Raw genomic sequence first — 26011 nt, forward strand, 5'->3', positions numbered from 1 at the left:
TAATTCATTTTATTACAAATAAAATTCAAACATTATATAATAAATTAATAGAAATTATTTTTACATTCTTATTACTATAAAAGACCCAGTATTCTACTAAATAATTGTTTAATTAATTCAAAATAGAGTTAGTATAGTATATTGCACATAATATAAATATAAATGCATAGATTCAAACATGTTTCTCATGCACTTTATATTTCGATAGAAGAATTTCATATTGCCTTAGGTATTATTCTAGTTAGATACATTAAGGTATTATTCTAGTTAGATACATTAGATACATTAAGTAAAGGCTAGCAAAAGAAAGAAAAAAAAACAGAGAGAAATGAAGATAAAAAGAGCGGTTTTCTCGGAAAGGCGGAGTAATTAGAAACCTCGCGAGAGCAAAGTTCCTACTAAATCGGACCTGGAAACGAGAACGAGAACGTAATTAAATATTGATCTTTCTTTTTTTTTTTCATTTTATCGCGACGGTAAAAAGATCGTAAACGGTTTTACATTTCACACGTCGAATTTAAAACGAACGCTGATCTTTCATCAAATGTTTGCAACAAAAGAACCGACTCAAAGAAACTGTCGTTAACAAAAGTTGATGAAGTAATATTCGATAGAATAAAATTATAATAAGAATCTAGCGAATTGACGAACTAAGGTTTTTTTAAAAATTTAAATTTAAATATTCATATATTATTTTTTCCGAGATATTTCTGAGAATTGTGTCAAAATTAGGATCTAAAATTTTTCTAATCATAATTCTCGTATCTCGTGCCTTATCCGGTCACACCGGCAATGATCTCACGATACTACCTTGCCTTTGCCCTATGCCGTATCGTCGATGTGATGTATCTATCGGTGTGGTGAATTACGGCGGTGCACCGCGTACATACACTCGTGGTTAATGGACGATCGCCCACGCGGTAATTAATAACAATAAAGTTTGACGTCGAGTCGATCGAACGGCAAATCCAGTTCTCAGCAAACCCCGAGTGTTCTGACAATGTTGCCCCTGACGTCATGTGAATGTCGTCGTCACGCGGCTTACGTCGGAAATGAAATTTAACGTCAACGAGGACACAGTACGCTGATTAATCGTCGACGTGATCCAATAAACCGTATGGGAAACTTTTATTACTGGCCAATACTTTCAAAGTGGGTTCGCGCGTGATATGCGCACGTTTCGTAGATAAATTGTTCTCCAGACGCCAAACAACGCGAAGATAAATGAAAAAACGAATGCGCTTTCTAATGCAATTGAATAAATTTTGTAGGCTCGTATTGTAAAATTCAATTTTTTAATAGCAAATAAAAAATGTTTTTTTAAAATATTAATAAAAATATATAAAATTAAATCAATGTATTCACTTTTTATTCAAATTAAAATAGAAAAAATATCCGTTTCTGCAAACTGAGGTCCTGCAAGCTATTCAAAAAACGCAAACCGAGAAATCAAATTTAAACAATAACTTGAATTGAATTAGAGACATCAATATGAGTTGAAAGTTGATCTTTAAAGATTGAGATTGAGTGAGAGAGAGAGAAGAGAGGGAGGGAGAGAGATTTGAATGTTAATAGAATTAAAATAAAACTTAGAGTGGTTGGAAATGGAGTAAAAGGTAATATGATTTTAACATTATGTGCTCTCTCTTCCTCCCGTTCTGATTTAATATTTCATTAATCGTAACTCTGTTATAAATCGAATAAATTGTGTTTATTTTGCGAAAATATAATCTTTTCTGTTTTAATTTGATAATGATAAAATAAACTCGACAAAATGAATTTTACCGTGCTAAGGGTCAATTTCACCAACGTCGATTAACTTTAACCTTCGGTTAAACTATATTTTTGTCTCTTTTTAAGAACGTATCTGAAAAGAGACAAAGATATAGTTTAACCGAAGATTAAAGTTAACCGACGTTGGTGAAATTGGCCCTAAGTGAGACAAATTTTATCGCAAAGTAAAATGCTACTTTATTTCACTACACCGAAAATGCTTTCGTGCATTCATATGCTTTTTACGATAATAATACAAAGAGTCTCTGTTGCCAAGAGTTAAAACAATTTTATAATAAAATTCTATTTATAAAGTTTAACGATAAATGAAGCGTCATTGCCATTCTCTTCCTTTCTCAATTTGTTATTCTGAACGAATATTTATTGAACGAATATTTACGTCATGATAACATCTACGCGACGCCAACGCATCAGTATTGACATATAAATATGAACGGAAATACAAAAGTTAATCTCCAACAATTGATGATATAAAGAAATAAGCAATCAGCGTACAGAGATAAAATATGAAAATTAAAAAATGTTTACTGTGCGTACGACACCTCTGCTGCAAAGCTATTATTATACCGTGAATGAATATTCTGTTGCATGTGCATATCTCATTCAAATGATATATCTTGAAAATGTTTTGTTATTATTTCGTAATACATTTATGTACATTCTACTTTAATCCGTTCAAATAAATATTCGATAACTTTTTATTCCTGTTAAATATTAAATTGCATGCGCTTCTATGCAAAAAAACTGTTAAAAGAAAAAATTATATTTTTCAAATAAATTATAAAATTCAAGTATATAAATAATTCGTGTTTCATAGTTAGCATATTCTTCCGAGGAATATCGCTGTTGGATTGCGTTGAATCACAGCGTATACATATATCAGCAGCTCATCAGTTCCAGTATTTTTTCGTAAAAAACGGAACGCAATTTTCGAAATTTTATTTTCGCTAGCTCGCTGAAATTTTCACAACCCGCGTGTGTTCCATCGTGATATTTCGCGCGAGAATTTTACGCGAGCAAACGTAAACTCACATTAATATCATGTTTCACATTTTATCTTTATCATTCAAACGCGATTTTTCCGTCTCATTATGTCGCAAAAAATACTTGACGAAACATGACGCTTCTCTCTCCTCGTAGCAGATATGAAAGACCAAATGGACTCACTTTTGCTCGAGCTTGGACGAACCTATGACCTAACCCTAACCTTTTCATTCTAGGGAACGAATAGCATGTTGTAAACAACGCAAAACTAAGGACAGACATTTCTCGAGGGTTAAACGCTCGCAACAGAGCACGCGCAAGTCGCTTATTTTAAATAATGTTTCCGAATGGGGTGAAATATGAGGCACTTGTGTATCGTAAATAAACGGCGGGGTAACGCGATAAGGAAAGAAAGAAGAAGCCAATTCCGACGCAGAAATATCTTTCGAATGTTTATATTGGATGATTGCAAAAGTTCGTGCCCGATTTGCATAGATGGTGGTAATAATTTCAAATCGGGCACGAACTTTTGCAATCATCCAATATATATATATATATATATATATATATATATATATATGTTATAAAGTAGGATAGAAAATTTAATATCTCGATCTGTGTGATATAAATCTTAATTTTGAATGAAGAACAATTTAATATCTGTCATTAAACGCAAAAAGTGTAAAAATTGTTTATAATAAAGTTATATATAATTTAAATATTGTATTACTATTACAAAAATGCAATAAAGATTAATATATAACGAAATGATTGCGCGATACGGAATCCCGAAATAGTTTCGAAACCAGTTGTTTTATGTGATTCCTGTAATAAATGTTGCCGTTCCCGCATCCCGAATACCGCAATTCGGATACCCGCATTCGACATCCCGCATACCGCGTCAAACTGTGCTGATTTTAACTCTGATATCTTTCGATTGTGACGATCGATCGGCTATTAACTCACGCGGTCCTTTTTTCTATTTTGTTTTTTATTTTTTTTAGTTAACTTCGCGGTATTGTATTGCCACCGACGTTCCATGAATATTCCTCAGCATGTCACGTCCGTTTGCGAATGCATATTGGATTTTTCTGACCGATCGATGCGATATATCATACAATGAGCGAGAAAACGGCGAACCGCCGGTTGATCGCTTTCATACGCGTCATTTCCTGTATCCAGTTACCGGTATCCGCAGCCTTCCCTCTATAAGGGAGCGGAAAAGGGAAAAAAAGATTTAAAAAAAAGAGTATATATATTCAACATGGATATATGTATATACACAATGTGAACGCTGAAAAGCTCGTTCTGAAGCATCGAGACAGAAAATTGTACGTGTGTGTAACAACGCGGAACGCGTGTACATGAGACAGTATGATTGCGAATTGAAGCGAGTCCAATGCTCACCCTTACGTGGACAAATTAAAAATATTCGTAGATATAATAGCTTATTCAAGAAATTTACGAAGTCGATCACAGATAAATACAGTATATGTATATCGATTATGTAAAAATTCGACGATAAAATTATTAGAAATTACAAATAAACGAGAAATTACAAATAAACAAATTGTGTAGAGCCTAATAAATATTAAAGATATTTTGTTTAAATGAGAGGATTCTGTTGAATTGTAAACGAAGCATATAAATAAATACAGAAAATTTTTTCAAAAATTCTTCTTGAGGTAAGGAGCAAAAGAAGACCGCTTTTATTAAACATAAAAATTAATCATATTCTACATTTACTGTATGTACCATCTGCATGAAATCGTTTCTTTCTCTCCTATAAATTCCTTTTTATCACATCCGGAAATATACAAAGAAGGAAAGATTTGCACGCAATGAAAATCGTTCAACGGGCATCTCGAAAATTGAAAACACCTTTCCATCCATCTCCTACGCGAATAAATATTTCCATTTCGATACAAGTTTTTCATCGCAGGCATTTCTTGATCTTAAAACTTGAATTGAAGCATCTAAATATTGCATAATTATTATGTTGTCGTTGTTGCATTTCGTTAAATATCACGGAATACAAAATTATTATATTTTTCGCGAATTGCCTGTATTCTCATTTTTCTTACTTTCTTTTCGTTAGATTTTCGCGAGTATATCCAGTCTATTAATGCATATAGCCTGTTAATACATGGAAAATTTCAAACTTTTCTCAATTGCGAGTCTTTTCATATATAAATCGTTTTATCTAATACATCGCAACGACGATAAATGTTTGCTTGTGAAAAAAAATTATGCGCGACCTTGTACCAAGGCGCGATGATCGCGAAAATATATGCGGATGCTTAGAGAATCGCGAACACATATATGTAGAATAGTATATGAGATACCTTATTATCCAAGCTACATATTTCTATGTACTGTATAGAGAGAAAAAAGAGAGAGAAGAGAGGACAAAAAGAAAAAATGTCTAATTAATTATTTTTGCCATATGCTACAAGAATTTAATATCTTTCAGCATCATGCGAGAATGATGCAATTATTTAAGATAAAATAACACGCGATGCACGAGAGAAAATATAATCAAAAGTTATAAAATCAGCGCGTAAAATATATTAATGTTTCAGTCTATTTTAATATGATAATAAATCAGTACAAATAATAATGTTTAATAAATCAATTTTTAAAAGTTATTTATAATTTTATTTTTCGCTTTTACGCTTTTTTCATTTCAACGAGGGAAAAATAACTGTGGTGCTATCGATCGCATATGCTCCCTTTTTTCGATATATAACGATATATTCACCGATGTATTTGAATTCGATTCCGCACTCGTGCTTTAATTGAAAGCTATCGGGTGCCGTAATTAACGCGAATCGTATAACGTTCTTCAAAGGATCCGCCCTAGACATTATTATACAGCAGGTGACGGTGAATATATTTACGGATTTTGCGTACAATATACGCTAATTGAAACAAGCGTGCAAGTTTCGCCATTCGACATTTGAAATTTGAATAGCAGTCGACATCGCGATATTTTGCTGCTATTAATGTTTCATTGTGTGTGCGAGAAAACAGGGAGAAACACTAATCTCAACGCTTCACCGTCGTGAATTTTCCACGTCGCGTCGGAATAATTATCCTAATCGGACATTTAATTCCATTCTCGTTAATTAATATGCGACCGAATATAGTAATAAGTTATAAACGCGACACAGCGAAACAAAAAACACACAAGTGACAATTTTACGAAAAGGATATATTGTTAAAAACTTTTAAATCCGAAATCTGTGAAAAGTATTCGCGCGTGCAAGATTGGAGAATCGAATTTATTTATTAAATTTTCAACGATTGCGCGCTTGCGACGATAAGAAATTAAACGACTCTATGTTTAATCACTGTATTTCAATTTTCGCGGTTCTCCGTCTTATACGCGGCGATAAATGTCGTCCATCGGGTTAAAACAGACGGGCCCTTAATCTTAATGTCTCCCCGGACTTAAGGATTAGCACGGTGAATCCCTCCCGAAAGTTACAGCTTACCGTTGCCCTCGGCAACGGTCTCGCCGCCGTCTTTGTTTCTCCCCATAACGATCCGCTCAAGTAATTAAAGTAATTTAAGTACTTAAAGAGCGCAAGCGAGAGCGGGGTATTTTATGACCGATTGCAATTCGGTCTATCTGTTGCCCTCTCTCGCCGAGACGCGTTTTAATATTAATTCCACGGAAATTCTCTCAAGCCATGTCGCTCCGCTTCTTTGCGTGCGAGATGAGTCATTTCGCAATGTCCCATAGATAAGGATTGCGTTCGAAAATTAGAAGAATTTCTAGATATCTCCTTATGTATTTGATGTATTTTATGTCTTTCATGAGTGACGTGTTTAGTAATCATCATATGCATATATTAATAGAATATAAATATAAATATATAATTATATAAAATATTGCCAAAATTTAATAGGCAATATTCGGCAATATTAATGCTATAAAATCTTTTATAAAACATGTTTCAAAATTTAAGAATTGATATTCATAAAAAAGAGAAACACAGGCAAGACAAAATTTCTAGCTATTTAATATCGTTATCGTGAATAAAAAATAATTCGATTGTTGCGAGATTCCTTTTAAACTGTAAGATATTTTTATAATAATATCACAAATTAAATATTTGTGATTATCTGTACTCTAATTTATATAAAAGAAACGCTAATTAAATTGAAGAGATCGCAACATCAAAAAGCAACAAATATTTTTCTCGTATTTTTGCATCAATATTTAATATTTATTATTAATATTAATTATTAATATATATCATATGAAATGGCTGTGTGTAGGTGCTAGAATGGTCCGGTGTATCTCTTATCGATCGGAGCTTCGAGGAGGTGCAGCAGATAATCGAGCGAACCGATGACGTAGCGGAATTGGTGGTGGAGCATGCGACCGATATGTAAGTCAATGTATATATAGTGATATTACTATGAGACGATTATGAATAGACCTAACCGCAAATCGATTCTCTATATTCGCCTTGTGTTTCCCCAACGACCAAATTCTATGGCGCCCTTGCAAAACAGTACCGGAGACTTGCTAGACGATCCGCAAGCTGGAAAAACACCTACAAATTTGGGCCTTCTGATGGGTAAGTAGCAACAGATTTTGTCAAAATGCATAATATACGATTTTTATGTTTAAATATCTAAATTTTCCAATTCAAATTTAGAAACAATGTATTTTAAAGAAATCTCTGATTATACATTATTTATATCAAAATATTGACTGTATACACGAGTCCATTTAATAATCTTCGATGTATAAAAATACGCGTTAAGAAGATCGACATATAAAAACTTTATTACAACTGTAAATTGGCTTTTAAGAAATATCGTTTATCGATTTTGATACCCTAAATATAAATGCTATAAAAATAATTTTACATCCAATACGAGTAAAACGTACGTATCCTCCAATCATTTGTAACATAACGAACGTTATAATAAAACATAAACCCCTAAGTACATTTAGTTGATTCGACGAGGGTGGCGAAGATCGGCTATCTCGAAACTGGGTCGCTATAAAGAAAAGAAAAGCCTAAAAGGTAACACAGGGATGTAGGCTTCGTACATGGAAATAACTCCGAGTAATACGCGTAGTGGCTTTTTACATAACGAATAAAAGTCCCAAGTGATATTCCAGAACGTTGCAAGGACGAGAATGACCTCTGATCACTGACACAGTTCCATTTTGACCTCGAGAATATTTGCAAGACGAAGAACGAGTATTTTTGTATCCGGAATATTCGCTAAACCACTTTATATTCTCATCGCGGTCGCGTTTCTTTGTGTGGATATATGCGATTTTGTGGAAATGATCTATCGTTAAAAATTAAAATCGATTGTAAAAAATTTAAGGAACATAGTCTTTTTTTTAACGGTTATTTTTATAATGAGAAATGTGTAGTATTTGTATATACCATTTTTAATCTATTATCGCTAAATTCCATTCTCATATTTCTCTCATTTTAATATTAATATTCCTGAATTTTATTTACATATATTCAACATATCGTAAATATTTTAGATTATTAAAATTTAATAATAATAGTGTGTGAATTTATTATCATTACATATCTAAAATTTCTATAAGTTCTAGAATGGTAATCTTTTCAATTATATTTACACTACACATTAATTGTGTTCACATGAAACGATTAAGAAAATGATTCTCAACAATTATTATCACAATTATTATCGTCACCACTGCCACTATGACAATGAGAGGAAAACGATTGCAGGAGTGTCATAACTGTGCGTTATACTGATATCATGCATGTTGAAATATTTTTGCAGAAACCGAAACGGACAAAACGCCTTCGTCGCCGACGCGCAGGAAACTGCCAAAGACGCCGGTATAACGAGTTGATAAATTGACACCTACACACATTGACCGTCTCTCTCTTTCTCTCTTTCTTTCATTACCCTACACGATGTACACGATGCATACGCAGACTCGGGGATAAGCACGCTTAAAAGCCGAGAATAAGAGCGTAAGGAAAAAAAAAGAAAGAGAAAAGCACAAGGGAACAACGCTTGAACGAAAAGAAAAAGGCGTCCTCCCTCGCGCATCCTCTCTTTGCTTTTGTACATATAATATATAATACGTGTTATTCGTGTTAGCCGTACACGAACACGAACTGATTGTGCACGCGTGTAAACGACGGATGTATAGGCAGACGTGACGGGTGACGTGTGTGGACGAGTGCGTGAGACCGCGGCTTTCAGCGTCAACGTGCAAATCAGTTAAAGTGAACGAGCCACGTGAATGTGCCGAAGCGTGTCCAAAGTGTCACCAACAATTTATAAAACAGCTCCGATAATCGCAATCGAAATGTCCGCGGATCAATCAATTTTGATGCCTAAAAAACAGCACGATTGCGATTTACATCTTCGACATGTCTAATCGTTCATTTCCGTGGATTCGATGCATTTTTTTTTTTTTTTTTACAGTAGAAAATTATATAAAAATTTATCCGTCCAAATCTCTAATTTTTTTTATATATTACTTTGTAAAAAATTATAAATTGCCAATTTACAATCGCGAATTAAGATTTTAATATCTGTGGACAACTCTGTTATAATGAACTAAATCGTAATATTGTTAACTAAATATTAATATTAATATTTAAATAATTATGCTAAATATTTCTGTGGTAAAAATGTGATATAATTTTTCATATGTTAGAATTTCTGTACACTAACTGCTGCTTTATTTCGCTTAATCTCCGATTATTCGGGTCCTCGACTCATTGATATATATACTTTTCAAATTACATCTTTCTCACGGATCGACAATCTTATCTGAGTGCTTACTCAGTGATGCTTAAGAAAAGCTGACAAAAGTACTTGAATATTCTGACCGAGCGTTATTCGCGAAAAATAAGATCACTCAAATCACGCCGATTTTACCTCATTGTCAGTAAGACACGATGCGACACAATTCAGCCGCGCATTTTCACTGATCGTGCGCGAAAACCGCTACATGTAAATATTGTACGTATATTGATATAATTAGCTATGGTGTCCCTTTTTCCTCAGCAAAACAAAATGAGCATGTTCTTCGCGATGTCGTCAGATAAGTTTCCAATAAATTTCGAAGATCGCATATCTCAATAACGAAAGAAAAGTCTGTCCATAAAAGAATGAAGATAATCGACAATGTAGGAAATTACTTTCAAAAGTGTTTTTAAAAAATTAGATAATTTTAGAAGAAAAAAATTGCAAGACATTCAATTCGGTTAATCTTTTATGTACTACTTTAGTAGCTTTTGATCTGTAGCGACAACTTCAAGCTCGTATAATTTTAGAATTCGTGATAAAAAAAAAGAGTGTAGCAAAAGCTAATGTAGCTTTCTAAATTTTATGGAAAATGAAGATACGGGTTATCGCGCATTTTATGCGATATTAATCGAAGAGAAGTGATAGCAAAAAAAATATTTTAAAAATTTCGCGATCCATCGAATGTACGAGTTCGTTTAATTATAATTTTACATTTATTTATTACGTTATATTGATTATTCTATTTTGAATATTTTGAGTTACTTCTCAGCAAGGGTAATATAATATTTTAATGATGAGCAGCAAATCATCCAAAAGTTATTCCCGCTATCGCATATTTTTAAAATTCGATATTCAACTGAAATACGATCAGTTATATTTCTTTTCTTTTTTACGAAAATTGCAAACTTTGACGAGAATATGGTTGTCGTCATATATCGTTGATTGCCTACGTGGGTTTTACAGAGAATTTATTGCTAATTGCTTTTATTTTGCTTCGTTCCTTTTTGTCATTTTCATTCGGTATCAATATGTGATTTAAGGATCACAAATGCTCTGATAGATATCTTATCAGACGCGAGAGTTTTAGCAAAGGTATATAGGCGAAATTATTAGAGGAATTCTTATTGTAAAATTTCCTCGAATCACCTATCAGAATTATAAAATAAAAAAATGAAATTTAAGGACAAGACTATCTTGTAGTTAGTAAAAAAAAAGGAAAAATTGACAGATTCAACCAGTGCCGTAAATATTTGATAACACGCTGTTACGTAATATGCGCACGCTGTTTTTCAGTCAGCAATATCTTATCGATCTTAATCGTTTAAATACTTGATTAATATGCAGAGGCGAATTTTCAAAATATGCTATGAATGTCGCAATTATTATGTCGGACTATCCACTTTTAAAATTACTCAACATCTGTGACATACTTTACGAGATATTTTTATAAATTCACAGTTAACGAACTGATGAGGGCAGTCGTTCACGTTATGTAATCACAGTTGACATTTGTACAAAAAGAAACATTTTTATAAAAACACAAATCTTGAACAGCTAAACAGATATTTAATTAATTTAATATAAATACTATATAAAAATATATGAAAATAGAAACAAAAAATAAGATATGGAATAATGCTAATTTTATATTGGCACATTTATATATTTGTGTGTTTACACTTATAGTTTTATGTAAGATTGTTTATCAAAATAATATCTTTGACTGATTAAAATCCATATATAAAATTTCGAATTGACGGCACTGGTTCCTATCAGCTGATATCGATCGTAGGATTTGACGACGCGACTCGAGAACAATTTAAATTGATTAAGAAATTACATATTATATGACCCCTTTATAGGCCATATAGCAGCATTCGTACAATCATTAGCAGAAATGCGCGTTACGGTGTACGCCAATTCATTTTCTTCGGCGCAATCGCGGGGGTGTTCCTTATTATCATATATTCCAGGATTGCAAAAAATATTTGCAAAAATATAAAAATTGAGAGAGATCGATACTTACTTAATTATTCAATGAAAAATTCGATACTAAAAAAAATTAATGTATTTTGTAATGCAATTATAAAAGAAATGATAAAAATTAAAACAATTGTGCAAATTATAGCAATTTCTTGTCATTTGAAAGAGATATTTGCCTAAATGTGGATTCTTCTATACATTGTTTTTACTATTACGGATAACTAGTATCATTGTGTAAATATTAATACACACATAGAAGATTTATCGTATTATCTGTAAAAGCTCGCTCGTTACATCTCAAATTAAAGTTTTTCATCGAAACGTCAACCAATTAACGGAATGCATATTTCAATATACATATATCATTGGAGATTTGAAATTCGTCGTTCCGGAATATTCAAAATTGCAAGTTTAAAATTGTTTCCCCCTTTTTCCAAGCATTATTAACACACAAAATTTTAAATGCTACCGAGACCTGTCACGTGCTATAATAATTAAATCTATTAGCGATCGAATTACCCCTCCTCTACCCGATCTCCGTAGTTCTCGCGCAGCCATTAATTTGATTGTTTGCCGATGCGTCGTCGGTTCATTTCGACGCACAACCCTATTCGATCGGTCCTCCCGATTAATTATCGCAAACGAACACGATACACAAATCGGCCGGGTGTGTAATTACATCGATTAAACGCGAGCTTACGAACACCTCCGTCCGTCGGTTTCGCAACGCGACACCGCAACCGATTTCTGTCTGAAGAAAGAGAAAAGCTTTCGTACAATCAATCGTAGAAAAGTCGTGTGAGCAGCGCGTCGCTCTCGTATCGTCTTTGAGGATTTTTATGAAAATCATTTGAATCTCGCGAAAAAGTAATATCAATCGCGAGATTATTGAATGAGAATCTAGGAACAAGTGATTAAAAGTAAATTTTTATTTACAAACATCTATTTTTCGTCAATCGACTCTTATTTTAATATTATAATCAAATGTTTGCATATTTATATAGATAGTCATATTTCTATTTCTCTATTTTTCTATTTTTTTTAAATAATATACTGACGCTCTCACACATGTATGTGTGTATTATTGTAATATTCGAAAAAAATTATTTTATTATTAAATTAAATTATATTTAATTGATATTTAATTGATATTTTATCATAAATTAAATTATTCGAAAAAATTATTTGATTATAAATTTCTTATAAATTAAAAACACATAAAATATTTTTAATTAACATAAAATATTAAAACACATCTCTCGTTCTCTTTAATCATATACATGTATATTATATTTAAATATGACAAAAAAAAACTTTTGTAGAATCACTCTCGTTCCCAGATTATTTTCTTGTTTTTCTCGAAACAGCGAACGAGCGAAAGCGGAAATTCACACGGCTCCTAGATATTAACGCGAGCTTCAGAGATGTAGAAGCGATTGTAAAGCACGGAATACAGGAAAATACTGAATCTAGTATTTTAGCGCAGTTTTAGGTGTATATATTGGGTGTTTTGATAAAGTACTTAACAAATTAAAATTTTTTTTTAATCGGTGTGCATTCGCGATGTAAAGTGAATGCTGTTCGGTCAAAACCTGATTATAATCAATTATATAAATTACAAAATATATTAATTAATAAATTAAAAAATATATATTTACATTTATTCTTTTGTCCCATTCTTACTTTATCACATAAACGCGAATGATTGAAAGCACATCGTTGCCTTTTACTTAGTCAAATGAATTTTCGGAGGATTTTGAGACTTGATCGAAATCGAAAATTAGATTTGCTCAGGTTTTGACTTGACTGCGTCGCTAACAATTGACGCGATTCCGCCTGAATATATCGTACGACACGTATCAAGCCGATGATTTTGCGCGCGCGACCGGCAATGTAAATACTATATACTATACTTGATCTCTAGATTAGAAAACTTTGTTATGGACCACTGTATCTTCTCGCGAGGGATTTTTACAGTTGGACCAATAGGCGTCCATAGGGTATAAAGCTCGTTCAAGCGCAAGGGGCATGTATCTGATACGAAGTATCATTTGTAACAAGAGAACAGCATGACAAATCGACTCCATAATTCTCGTCATTTTTACAAAGCAGTTAAATTTATGAAGTATTTTGATCCGTATATTAAATTGTGCAAACGAATAAAAAGTTTAAATTTATTTTTCGCGCACGTATATTATACGAACGCGTACATATTTATATTTTATAATTATTTACGTATTTATATTTTATATACGCGTTTATAATTTATAATTATAAATTTTATATATTATAAATATTTATAACTTCGATAAATTGTATATACTTATATAATACATCAAATATTTATAATATTTATAACAGTATTTATATTATAAAATATGTCACACTTTGTTTTTAATCGTTCGATTAAATTTCTTGGTTTCTTGAATATATCAAAATAGAAATTTTCTTTAGAGTACGATTTTTTTACATTAGACAAAGATATTCTGACATTACATAGTGTACACTTTAAATGCGACATATAACTGCAATGTGCAATACATTTTATGCAATCGCATAATTTTATAAATTAACTCTTTGTATCAGATATATGTATTTTTCGCTGAAAAAAGCGAAGTACTATACCTACAAAAAGTACACATTACTTACCTACAAATTTCTACCTTTATGAATGTTAAAGAATCAAATGATATCCGTGTAGATTAATCGGGTATGTCTATAGGCGAAATTATGTGTTTTAAATACGAATATTAATTAAGGCTACCATGCTTAGAATTAGATGCTTCCGATGGTTAAAGAGCAACTTGCCAAATCTTTCGAATGTATTTTTTTTAACCCGATCTTGTGGAAAAAGCGTTATGCTACGTGTGCGTTGGTCGTAAAACAATTTACCGAAATAGCCAAAAGTATCCTGCGAGAGTGTGCATGCAAGATGTCGAAATTGATGAACTTTGTTGATTATATATTTATATGCTGGTCAAATTATATTACGCATTTTATGAAAATTATAACATTAAAAGATTTTTATTGTACAGCTTGAAAAATAATTATGGAAATCACATTTATAAAATTTATTTTTTTTCTTTTCTTTTGACAATTTCTCTGACAATTAAATTTTCTTTGTTATTTATCAGTTGTGGAAAAATATGAATTAAAATGAGGAGAATATTCTGTCCCTTTCGGAAGGAATGCACATAAAAATTCCGATAATAATATAATAATTCGATAACAAAATACCTAGCATATATGAACACTCACCGTCACTTGAATAACGTAGACGAGCAATGTACCCCTTCGTCGATTAATCCATTACGGCAATCCGTCGATGCTCCTCGATATGTCTCTCGTTGCACTCAATCACAAAACGCGAAACGTGGGTATTTGTCAAAAAATTCGGACGGTTTTGACGGAACACGATCGACATCGATCGCGCGCGCACAGTCGAACGTATATTCAGGGAAAAAATTCCCGTTCACACCCCGGTCGGAGTTTATAGGTTAAAACACAATCGTCCGTACATTTATTCGGCACTCCCCCGACACTCGATCGCGATCGCAAAATGCGTACATACTTTTACCGGCGTCGATCACGGCGTGACGAAAAACACACTTGACAGTCATCGAGCAGTCCGAATTGATACGCCGGGAAAAAAGGTCCGTAAAGTTCGACACTTGCCGGCTTGCAGTCGGCGAAAAATCGCGCGGGGAAGCGGCGTGACGTTTCATGATGGCGGCGGTGATCGGCGCGAAGTTGTGCAGGGAAGCGGCGTGACGTCATCGTGACGTATATAATCGAGAAGTATCGTGAAGGGGCAATCATGGCGACTATTAATGCGAATTTCGTAGACGAATTTCGACGAGCGAGATAGCTCGTCTCCATCGTGTCCCGTCTTCCTTCGAGCCGATCCCTTCGATGCTCCTCGAGGTCCGGATGCTGGATAGAGCGGCATCGTCGAACATCGAGAGAACATTGCGAGGTATTTCGTGTCGGACAACGGACCCCTCCGGTCTGTCTTTGTCCGACTAAAGGCCGACTCGGCGAAACGCGAAACGACGCGGGCATAAATGTTATCCACGACACGTACTGCTCGCGCAGACCGATTTAATGCAAGGAGACGATCGCCCGCCGTTAGATCCGACACTCGTTCGCGCCCGGAATTTCTTCAAGGACAGGAAAAAGGACGCGAGAACGCGAGACGGGCCGAGTCGTCCACCCACCGTAAATGCGCGACGTAGAGTGACGTAGAGTGACGTAGACTGACCGATCTTGCAGTGAGCGGTCACGTGATCATCGAGCTTCGCCGGTACACGCGGTAAAGCGCGGGAAACGAGACGTGACGTATAATCAGTGTTGTGCTTAGATGATTTTAAAATTAGCTAGATAAAGATGAGATAAAAATATGTAAATTTATCTTACATAAGATAAAGATGATTTTGTTTTAAATGTATCTGGATAAAAGATAAAATTATATGGCGATTCATCTAGATGACTTCCAGATAATATTATTTTTTGACTGATTATGTAAAGAAAAAAATGTTAATTTTAAAAGGGATATAAAAATATATTCATACTTTTATTTGTAAGTTTCTATCGCTTACTGTTTAAGTTTACTATTTAAATATTTTTATGTGGCTATGACTCTAAATCAAATTACCTGAACATTATTCTAGATAATTTAATAAAGATAACATTTTTTCATCTAAGATGCAGATATAGATAATACATATTTTTATTATCTATATAAAGATAAGATGCTGCAAAAATTTTATCTAGATAATCATCTATATAATTTTATTTAGATAACAGCAAACACTGCGCGTATAATTAACATATTAATGGGATTAACCTAATATCATTGAAATAAATAGTTTATCACAAAAAATTGACATGTTCAATTTTGAGTCATATTTGTCTCGGGCAATTGAGAATCGCTGGAATAACGATATGAAATATTTATCACACGTTCAATTTCGCGCGCATCATAGAGATATAATAAGTGTATGTAGATGGGTAATACGCTGAAGTTCGCTGAACGTTCTGAAATTAGAAAAAGGAAGCAGAGATAAACTAATTGCGCCTTCTTTACTTCCAATGTAAACGCACATCAAAATAGATACGCGCAATCTATATTATATATCCTATTGTGTCTATGACTCGCAAACGCGTGAAATTCTTTGCAAACGTCAGATGACTACATTACTCGACACAGTTTCTGAACGTATAAGGAGAAAAATGGTAACGTAGTTTTTTATTATTTTTATTATCTTTCGTTTGTAGATGATTTCGAGAATTGCTTATCACATGTCTAAATTCTTTTTTACGATTTGAAGTTTATTTATCATTTATTATCAGCGGCTTATTATTTCTCTACTATATTTCGATAAATCTCGAACTTGTCTCATTCTTTCTTCTTCTCTCTCTCTCTCTCTCTCTCTCTCTCTCTCTCTCTCTCTCTCTCTCTCTCTCTTACTGATTTTATATATAACCGTATTATATATTTATAAAGTAATTGTAAGAGAGCGAGGGAAAGAGAAATTTATATAAAACATGATAATTAAATAATGTGTAAAATAACAATAGTTTTTTTATAATCAACAAAGTTCATTAATAAAAACGAACAGCGTTATACGGTTTTATTACATATTGACGCGTTGTGCACTGAAAAATCTCTTTCGCGGCCCGTACGTTTCGTCGGTGATCGAATTGATGAAAAAAAAGATAAATACATATATGATATCTCTAATGTGAGTATACCTATTATTTGGCAATTTATAGAGCTTGCACGCGTAATAATCGATATTTTACCTTAGATACTGCAGCGTCGATTCTAAACGCCTTTAGTAAGTAACGACATGAATCAGAATTTTGCTAACATAGGGAAGGTAAAAACTGAATCTTATCGAATCAGAATGTAGAGATTTCTATAATCTATTGTTTGTTAAATAATATAGTCAGTATATACATATATATATATATAAATATCTATGTGGAAAACAATATATAGATAGTCGTATAAATTTTATAACTATTAATATATTAATAACGTTTAATAATATCTTAGGGCTAACAAATACAGGGTTTATCGATTCTTCAACGCAAGCTCTACAATTATAACAAACGTTTGTCAATTTTGTAAAATCTCATACCTTGTAAACGGACTTAAAGTTTATAAATCTCATCGTCTTTAAAAATCCTTAAATGATTGACGTCTTTTTGATAAAACGAGACAAAGTTCAAAATTCCAAGAACTTATTCGCGCTTGAAGATCTCATACAATCGCTTTGAGTCCCTCTTTGCAGGATATTTATAGTGATAAAATCGGAGATGATAGTGATATCCCAGATCCTCCAAAACGTGACGTACGTGGTGGCGAAAAAAATAAAAAGAAAAAGGCAGCACACAAGCGTGCCCGTTGCTTTCGTGAGAGAGAACGAATGTCACGCTTTTCACTTTTCGTTTCATGAAGAGAGGCAAGACGCGATAAACGTGATAAACGCGCGTGCAACGAAAAGATTCGGAAAAAGACGCGTAACATTAAAAAAAAAAAAAAAAAAAAAAAAAGAACGAAAGTGTCAGTTGGGGCGAGTTGTGTCGTTGCTGTTCTCCTTTCTCTGCTTCATTGCTGATCTCGCACGGACTAAAATCGCCTAAAAGCGATCCGTTGCGAAGCACACGTGTCGAATTTCTTTAAAATCCGGGACTTTGCTTTCGAAAGGAATGGAATAGTGTCGAGTGAATTTTATTCATATCAATATCGTGCATATTGTATAATATAGGAAGTAAATGTTACGTGTGATTTTATTTTTACACAATTGGATATTGCACGATTTATCTGTCAACATATTCAAAGCATTTGAATATTTTAAAATTCAAAACTTTTTTCGAATGGTAAAAAATTCGAAATTAAATTTAGTTTGATAGCTTATTTTTATTTCAAATTTCCTAGTTCAGCTTGACATTGTACAATTTTCCAATAACTACCTCAAAAAAATAACCACCTGAAGTATTATTTGTATAAATATGAAAACAACATTTTTACATAGAAAAGATATAATATTTTAGAGAATATACATATGTGTGTTGCTTAAAAAATTTTATTTTTATAAATAAAAGGGGCAAACGCTCATTAATTCGCAAAACTGCTCCGACACTGTCCCAGATTTCCTCTACGAGATTTAAATCCTGAATTCGCGATGTGAGAATTATCCTTCTCGCATTTTCGAAAGAGCGGTCTAATTAGAAAGGAGAAACGGCGGAAAAGCTAAAAAAGAAATTCTCGCGGAGAAGCTCGACTATATGCATACACGGAGGCTGTGGCACTCGATCTTTCTTTACGTAATTTTCACCCTGCCAGAGAAAGATCATATATATGTATAAATGTATATCCATCTGTCGCGTTCCGCTGTTTTATTCTCTCTTTTTCTAACTCACTTTCTCTTTATCATCTACAGCTCTTTTTTTTAATCTCGTTCAGCTGATATTTCTTCTATCTCTGTTCCCTCTCTCATTTTCTTTCTCGTTTCCTTTTTCTCTGTCTCTAATTTTTTTATTACTCTGTGTTCTAAACTCTTTACTCTACTCTCTACTCTTACTTCTTAACTTTTCACACTCATTCCGATGTACGAGAGACTTACACGAGACTCCTCTCTGGATTTCTACATACTTTGTGTGCTCCGTCTCTTCACTCTCTACGTTACTCTAAGTAATTCCGTTACTTCCGCCCATACGTATGTACATACTCGATGTCATCTACGTTTCTTTATATTATACATATATATATACATATATATACATGCATATATGCAACTTTGTGTCTCCCTGTATATACCCGCTAACATAAGCCGACCGCACCGTGTAATACAAAAAAAAAACCAATATGATCAGAAATAAAAAAAAAGCAAAATAGATCCGCTGAGACGAAAGAGAAATGAAAAAGACGAAATGTAAGTTGTTCATGTTGAGCAAGTTTAGCATATTGGCCCTCCACGCTACTCTCTCCCAACTGGCACGAATTATAGTTGTACGTTAGCGTTTCTTTTTTTTTTTCTTTCTTTCTTTGCGATTCGTTTCTCTCACCTCTTTCTTTTTCTCTTCCAATTCTCCCCGTACGTCTGTGGCTGCCTCGTTGTTTAGCACAGTGATATTTCAATTTATAGATCGACGTGTGTACTTCTCTCCAACTTCTCTCTGACTCCCTTCTCTCTCTTTTTCTCTGCCTCTTTATACATATACAAACATACGTAACTTTATATGGCTATTTTCTTTTCTTTTTTTCCTATCTATCCGCTATTTTTCATTTGGATTGCGAGCGCAGACACACGAACACCAAACTCGTCCTGAGTGATGCACAAATGCCAAACGTCCGAACGCGACGTTGTTCGCGATTGCGATCAATCAGACCATATTGGCGGGGAAGAAAGATAATTTTTCGGTCTCCTCTGTGAGATTTTCTCACGTGACGTGCTCATAATTGTCGTCGATGCTGCTGCAATCCCTGACCTCTGCAGTCCCATCGATATGCAACGCGATCGGCGAATATAAATGCAAACGGACGTTCAATAACTCTGTTAGTTCTTATTGTCGCGGGGATTTTGAAATTGCATTTTCGTTTAATATTCGAGAGACGACCGGCCATACGAGCCGACAAGCAAAGCTCGTCCGATAATCTTTAGCGTTCGGTTTGCTCGGATGGAGAAACGCGGGCGTTTGGTTGTTGTCACATTGTCGCTTTCCCTAGTATATACACAGAGAGAATTTTCTCTTAGAATTTACCCTGAAAATCATGGTAATCGTAGCACAATAATATACTATATAGTTTAGTAAAATTAATCAAACATTTTATATTTTATTGTGATAATTGATGATTATTTTTTATTGTGATAAATATTAATCAGAAGAATTTTTATAGAATTTGTTCCATACCATATTGTCCCACAATTACCATGATTTTCAGGGTAAATTCTAAAAGAAAATTCTCTCTGTACGCGAGGCATGTGCGAGTATAGATTAATGGATCGTACTTACATCGACCGTATATCGAAAATCGTTTCCGGAGGGAAAGGATAGACGAATTGCACAACTGATTGTTATACTTGGGAAATGCGAACTTTGGAAACAACCGTAGATTGACATTATACATCAACGCTTGTCGCAACGACACTTCTTCGGCTTCGACAGAACTTGTGCACGTGTAATTATAGCGTAGATGGTAGCCGACGTATGAAAGATGCTTGACAAAGATTGAAAACAGAATAATAAATATATGTATACAGTTGTATGTAGTTACATGCGATGATTAATCTGAATATTTCTGATTATTCGTTTCTTTTTTTAATGGATGTATAATATAAGAAACGCTATATATAAATAACTGGTAATATTTATATGTGCGGCACAAAAATTTGAAATCTCTTAAGAGGATCTCTTACAAGGAGAATTATTTAAATATATCTGTCACATATAATTTTTTTCATCAATTTTAGATTTTAATTTCAACGATGATTATTAAGCAGCAAAACTTTCTCGCGATAATTTTTAATGTATGAAATTATTATATGAAGAGATAATAGAGATAGAGAAAATTCGATGGTTAGATTACTTTCGCCGTGATTTCTTTCCAGAATCTCATCTCGTCATCTTCATTAAAATTCATTTTTCACTTTCTACTTTAAATTAGGATAAAAAGATTCTCTCATCCCTGCTTTTCTTCGCGATAACTTTTTTATTCCCATTACCGAGACCGCACCTGTTAACAGAAATAGTGTAAAATAATCTTCGAGTATAATCTTGAACTCTCCCCCGTCTTATGATTATTAATTATCTTTTTATGTTTTTATTTTATTTTTATTTATTCATTTTTATTCTAAATTTTTGTATAATATTGTGAAAAATTTAAGGCTTTACTTATAAGTTTATTAAATGATTTTAAGCTTAATACATATTATATATTTTAGATTAATGTTTTTTGTACATATTACTTTATTCAGAAAATTATGTATTTTATATGCCATGGTAAAATCTAATTCTGAGATTAGCATATTATTGCGGAAAAGTTTCTTCATAGAATTATCACATGATATTGATTTCAGTTTCAGTTTCAAAATTAGGATATGAAATCCATACCCATATCCCAAATTCATATCTCATTTCATAATTAACAGACATTAGTAGTAGTATAATATCAATTGGTTTCCGTTTTCATAAACAAAACAGCTGTACGATCAATTTACGTGATATAAACGAGTTTTTATTTAGAAAATATGCTAAAATAGAGCATACGATAAAGTTATTTCGATTATTAAAGTATTAAAATTGTGGATAAAAAATTTTATGACAAATATATATAATTTTTTAATATACACGTAACTTATTACACCCGAAGAAGCGCGTTGCGATATACACGTGTTTTTGCTTGCGCGTAGAAAGAATTTTTATTTAAGTAAATATATATATGTGAATCCGTAGCAAACAGCTTACAGTCCGGGAAAACCGTACGTGAAAAGAAAAAGAATAATGGACGGTTTATTTATGTTTTCGCGATTATGAGACTGAACACGATCTGGAAAAACATGCAAAATTGAAATTACAGAGAAGACGTGTGAAGGATGTCGTGGAAACAAGTCGAAAGAGAAGTACAAGGAGAGGAGAATATATAAATCGTCAATCGCATATAACGAAAAAAAAATTTGAAATAAATAAGAATTAACAAAGGCCTATTTAAACGAACGTTTTTCTTGACTGTATCGCACGTCTAGGATTGTAGTCCGATATATTATTAAGTACATCTATAATAAATAAGACAAATCAAATCAATTCTAGAAATATAGAAAAAATTTTAATTATATTAAATATAGTGTTCAATGGCAATATATTAAAATTATTTCAAGATATGACTGCAAAAATATCAAAGTAGGATAAATTTTATAACTAATATATTGCTTTCTGATGTCTCTCTAGTAAAAAGATAATTCTGAAAAAATTTAAAATAGACTTACAGAAATATAAAAATTCAAAAATTTATAAATACAAAAGTTGAAAGATTCCCGTCGGAAATACTAGGACAAATTGTAGTTATGGATTTCTAAATTTCTAGATAGTTTATTATTTTTTTTAACGGATTATCAATCTGTGAATAGCCTAAAAGGAGAAAAGTTAATTAATAAACTTTATATAATTAATACTTTTTCTAGGACTACATCCCTATACACACACATATACACATCCATAGTTGCTATGTTGTATGATCTGTGACACGGAATGGATCTTGACACGAATAAAATTAAACCTCGAGGACTGCTCTTAGTTTGCTCATTCTCATCTTCGTTTTATCTCTTCAACAAAACTCCATCGCGAAATCGCTTCTGCATGCAAAATTAACTCTGCTTTCAGCTCCTCATGACAGCCGTGAATGGTCACGAAAGTTCTATTTAAAAAATCTTCAAAATGTTCTAGCAGAACAAAATTTGGATATTTTAAATTAAATATTTTTTATCGATATTATTTTCATAAATTGTGTGTGTTGATTGATGAATATAATTTAATACTATTTCCAATCTATCTCAAGATTATTGATTCCTTCTAAAATCGTAATTATTTCTTCGAATTTTATCTCTTCGAATTTTTATTTAAAATTAATAATTTAGCACTTATTTTTTCTTCGAATTTTAATATTTACTATGTGTTCAAATTAATCATTTTGTAACTTTGTAATATCAACTAATCACTTGCTTTTTTATCAATTTTATCTATATTATAAATAAAAAACAAGGAACATTTGTTACCACTCGCAAGTTCAAAAATCTTTAACCCTTTAGATTTTGACATATCGGAAATATTAATACCGATTTCCTATATTTTAGGAGCAAATAGCAAAAGAGAGACAGGTGACTGGTCGCATACAAATCCAGGTTTCGTACGAGACAGAACGAAAAGAATTGGTCGTTTCGGTTTTTATGGCCGACGACTTATGTATTCGGGAAGACACTGGATTCGGCACCTTGCCGGAGGCTTTCGCCAAGCTCATTCTTGCCCCGCCATGGTAAGGTGTCTTCGGTCATCTCATAAATTTTCGGATTGGATATGTCCAACACACATTTTGGACTTCTATAAAATCGCTTCCCGATCGCATAAAATTCGTATTATATATCAAAACAAAATAAGGATCATATATATAAATTTGTGATATACTCAAGCATATATTGAAAAAAAATTCTATAAAAATTTAAATACAACGTTGAATAATATTTAAGAGTAGTTTTACGTAAATGATTACATTATTTTTTCTCATAACTACCTTTTATTATACTATATAAGCATCTTTTAATTATCTCTAGAGTTTTATACGAAGAGACTTAACTTCTCTTCCTCTTAATTTATTATTATTATTTTATGTTTCTCGACACTCCAAATTGAGAGATTGATTAATTACCTGTGACTTTCATATAGCGGTGATGCGCTGAAGACTATCGTGGCCGAGCCGACCCAGAAACCTATCTGGAACGCTACATTGTTCTTTACCGGAGTTGATGGCGAGAGCCTGATGGAACGTGCGATCGAGGTGACTCTCTGGGATTACTGTCCTGATGGTGATAATGTGTTCCTCGGTGAATGCACTGTCGATGTTCAGCGAGCGCTTGAAAATGATCGAGCGGTTTGGTAAGTGCATCTTTCAAAGGACGAAGCTTGGAGAACCCTTAATATTGAATGGCATAAAATTTTTACAATGTAAAAGCCTATAATTGACTGATACAACAATCCATGAATTTTATCACAATTATAACTATAATTATTATTATTGAATTATTATTATTATTATTTTGAATAAAATTATTCTATTTTTTTATTATTATAAACATTTTTTTTACATTCTTTAAAAATATATTATATTATTAACATATAAAATCTTTAGTTGTACAAAATCTAATTAATAAAAAAATAATATTTGAAATATCATCAATGTAATTACTTATAAATCATATTCGACAGCAATAAAAAAAGAAAAAGAGTATAAGCAAATTTGCGCAGATTGATGGCTATAAATTAATTAAAATGATAACGTAAATTTTCGAGTTCATGTGTCAAAGTGTCGTGGTTTATGAAATATCTAGGTATCGATTAGAGGATCCGCGCGGGCTTAGAACGGGCAAATCGCCGTACTGCTCACCACGCGGTTCGCTGTCAATGGACATCGCTCAACGATTGCTGAGGAAGGAGTTGCGGGATCGTAGCTACAGCGACGACACGCAGAGTGACAGTGGCAGTCCGGAATTCTGCTTCCTGCATCCGGATCACGCCTGGCATGCCAATTCCAGACGCGGCTCCAGCCAGTCCGAACAGCTCGAGGTCGAGCCCTACGAGCTCAGCCGGGATTACAGCAGATCTCTGCCGGGTAGCCGTAGGAGCAGCTTCCAGAGTCAGGGTGGCACAGATAGCAAACGTGAGTATCGACAAAAAGCATTTGAGCCATTTTTCCTCCTCTGGGAATACACTGACGTATTAGTAAAAGGATCATTCTCGAGTAAATTCCATTGGTTTCACGGTCATGAGAGATTAATATGACGCTTAATTACGAGAGCATTTAATTAGAGCATGTAATAGACGTTAAATAAAAAAAATAAAATATTAATTAAACGAATATTGAATATTTATTCGTTCAACTATATATTTATAAGAAAATTTCGTAGAATTTTAATTTTTAATGTAAGTAATATTTAATGTTATTATTTAAAATGAAAGATATATAATATCTATTATATAATAAAGATATATATATATATATGTATATATATATATTGACATCACGAACGATTTTGAATAAGGTTGACATAACAGTGCATTCATAACGCACATAAATAACTGAAAACTAAAAATTTGATTTTTAAAAGACTTTTTTATCAAAATGTCACCCGCAAATACTCGACCCAATAAATTGTGTCCCTCTTTTTGCTGCAAGCTGGCTCTTATCCTCAAGCATCCCACACTCTTCTTCTGCTCCTTTTTAAAGATAATAACGACATAGTGGCTAGCCAGTGGCGATGCTATTGTTCGGTATCTTCGAGTGCTTGTTGGAAGTACTTGGCACGCTTAAGTAACAGCTTCCTCGATTATCGCTATTCGATTACGTCGCTTCAGCAAAAAGCTCGTGTAAAACGTTGTAAACAGCAAAAATCGATGCACTACGAAGTATAGTGAAAGCTAACGTTAAAGTAGCATTAAAGAAAAATGCGGATAGATATAATAATAATAATAATATTTCTTTTCCTATAAAAAAAATCATGTAGACGTGAAAAATGTGCGTTTGGAGTGGATATTGATTGGTATCGCGCGTATTGTTGCCTCTTTCCGTGAATGTGAATTGGTGATCGATTCTAAATCGAAAACGCGGTTATGATAATGACAGTTCGTATTGTGTCACCTTAATTTTTTTTCATTATTTAAAGAGTTTAAAGCATTAGGCAATAATTAA

General features: G+C 33.0%; 1 protein-coding gene and 1 long non-coding RNA gene across 8 annotated transcripts in view; one reads left to right on the forward strand and one right to left on the reverse strand.

Moving 5' to 3' along the window:
- Fife (regulating synaptic membrane exocytosis protein fife) overlaps nt 1–26011 on the forward strand; it is a 172326-nt gene that overhangs the window by 127457 nt on the left and 18858 nt on the right. For all 7 annotated transcript variants that reach the window (XR_014426318.1, XR_014426319.1, XM_083048651.1 and 4 more), the window contains exons 13-18: nt 7066–7178; nt 7306–7370; nt 8578–8636; nt 23406–23584; nt 23992–24201; nt 24654–24982. Coding sequence is in view for 5 of the 7 variants with exons in the window: in XM_083048651.1 (XP_082904777.1) it covers nt 7066–7178; nt 7306–7370; nt 8578–8636; nt 23406–23584; nt 23992–24201; nt 24654–24982 (955 nt within the window). In the remaining 2 variants the exon portion in view is untranslated. The remainder of the gene's footprint in view (nt 1–7065; nt 7179–7305; nt 7371–8577; nt 8637–23405; nt 23585–23991; nt 24202–24653; nt 24983–26011) is intronic.
- The window catches only part of LOC145942182 (uncharacterized), a 73485-nt gene that overhangs the window by 12251 nt on the left and 35223 nt on the right, over nt 1–26011 (reverse strand). The window lies entirely within an intron of this gene.

The sequence above is a fragment of the Prenolepis imparis genome, unplaced genomic scaffold (genome assembly GCF_030444845.1).
Source record: "Prenolepis imparis isolate NDT839.2.m4 unplaced genomic scaffold, iyPreImpa1.0 SCAF_10, whole genome shotgun sequence".
Lineage (NCBI taxonomy): Eukaryota > Metazoa > Arthropoda > Insecta > Hymenoptera > Formicidae > Prenolepis > Prenolepis imparis.